We start from the raw sequence: 1,758 nt of genomic DNA, 5'->3' as shown, positions 1-1,758 counted from the left end.
GCAGCGGATCTGCAGTTTTCTGGGAGTTTGTTCCAGATATGAGGAGCATAGAAACTGAACGCTAAGGACCTCTTAGTAATGATAGTTTGCATTGCTGCACTATCTTTGGTTTTTATATATAACTGCTCTAGCTCTCTTTTTTTTCTAAAGTATCTTCCAATGTTCAGTTAAGAAATAGTATTGTTACATTTACATTGTGTCTAAAAATGACTTAACTCGCTGTCCGTTTCCCATCTGTCCACAGTGAATGAGTATGTGTTCATGGTTCAAGCCAGAGGGATCCAGATCAGAGAGAACGTGAAGAACATTGGGGCCCAGGTTCTGGAGCAGGTGGTGAGAGGGGCTTATAGCATCAATGGCACAGGTAAAAATATACACAGTGATACACCAAGGTGTATAGGGAATTCTTAACTTTTTACATTCACATATGTGGAAAGTAACAGTTTCCAGCCTAGTTATATAAATAAAGTAAAGGAGCTGTTTAAGTCTTACTGTTTTGTGATGCACACATGTGTAAAAGAGTATATATTAGACTGTGAAAGAAGTGAGGGGATAAAAAAAAAAAATGCATTAATACAATACAATAGACCACACAGCTACACTCATGCAGATATAGACTGGTTTTAAATGCTTCTGGTTGTCATGTTGATAGTCATATTAGTTTCTGACTCCAGACTATGCCTATGACTTCAATGTGAGCGAGAGTGATGCTCCTCCCACCACATTCCTCCCTGAGGGCTTCACCTACCTCCCCTCTCAGGTTTGCCCCGAGAGGCTGCACACCATGAGTAAGTTCACGGTTAAAGCTTTGATTGGATGCTTTGATTTGGTCCTGGCAGATAATTTTGTACTGTATGAAAGGCACCAAATGAGAAAATATGGTTAGTTGACCTTTTACATAAAGCAGTTGCTGTTGCAACGTTGCAATGTTCCCTTAAAGCGTAACTCTCGGCAAAATGCAACCTAGGGTTTTGTGAATATACAGAGTCAAACTTTCGTTTAAAAGCATAATGAGGACTGAAGCGCCACTTTTAAGATTTTCTGTATTCTCGTTACTATTCTCCTAAAGCTTAGTTCCATATAAATGCACAGACGATTGGTTGTTTTGTCGTTAGTGAAACACAATATTTACCTTGTAGTTTGAAAAAAGGAGCCTTGTATAAGAATTTGCGTTCGTTGATCACCTATTTTTGACATGGAAAATGTTGGATAGCGTAAACAACAACTGCTCAAAACCTTTCTTTTTAGTGAGCTCTGTGAACACAAACTATTTTCTCAATGCTGGAGTTCATGTGTAGAGCCCCTGGTGATACTTTGAGCAAAGCTTTTTAGTGTTTTAAAAATAGCAATTTTGAGGCTAGCATAAAAGTGCCCCTACCTCTCCCATTCAAAAGGCCATTTGACCGAAAAACAAGGAAACGGTAAATCTTAAAAGTGGTGCTTCCGTCCTAAATGTGCTTTTAAACGAAAGCTGGACTCGAGTACATTCACAAAAAGACCATAGGATGCATTTTGGCAAGAGTTACGCTTTAAGTATACTTTCATTGTGCTTCTGTACATAAGAGGCTAACCCTAATGATGAGCAGTCAAATGGTTGAGAGCTTCAACAAGCTTTGACAAGCGTTGTTCATTTTCCCCTTCTCCCTCTTTCTCCATACCCTTTTCAATTGTGATTAACATTTTCATCATCTCCGTTCCCTGTCTCTCTTTCTCCCTCACTCTAATTGCTTTTTCTTTCTTTCTTTCTTTCTTTCTTTC

The 1,758-nt window shown here is 38.9% G+C and overlaps 1 protein-coding gene across 2 annotated transcripts in view; it reads left to right on the top strand.

Moving 5' to 3' along the window:
- Positions 1–1,758, top strand: part of b4galt5 (UDP-Gal:betaGlcNAc beta 1,4- galactosyltransferase, polypeptide 5) — a 27,579-nt gene that overhangs the window by 22,407 nt on the left and 3,414 nt on the right. For both annotated transcript variants that reach the window (XM_032520933.1, XM_032520932.1), the window contains exons 2-3: positions 245–364; positions 675–788. In XM_032520933.1, coding sequence (XP_032376824.1) covers positions 245–364; positions 675–788 — 234 coding nt within the window. The remainder of the gene's footprint in view (positions 1–244; positions 365–674; positions 789–1,758) is intronic.

This window comes from Etheostoma spectabile, chromosome 7 (assembly GCF_008692095.1).
Source record: "Etheostoma spectabile isolate EspeVRDwgs_2016 chromosome 7, UIUC_Espe_1.0, whole genome shotgun sequence".
Classification (NCBI taxonomy): domain Eukaryota; kingdom Metazoa; phylum Chordata; class Actinopteri; order Perciformes; family Percidae; genus Etheostoma; species Etheostoma spectabile.
This window is presented reverse-complemented; position numbering and strand designations above follow the sequence as displayed.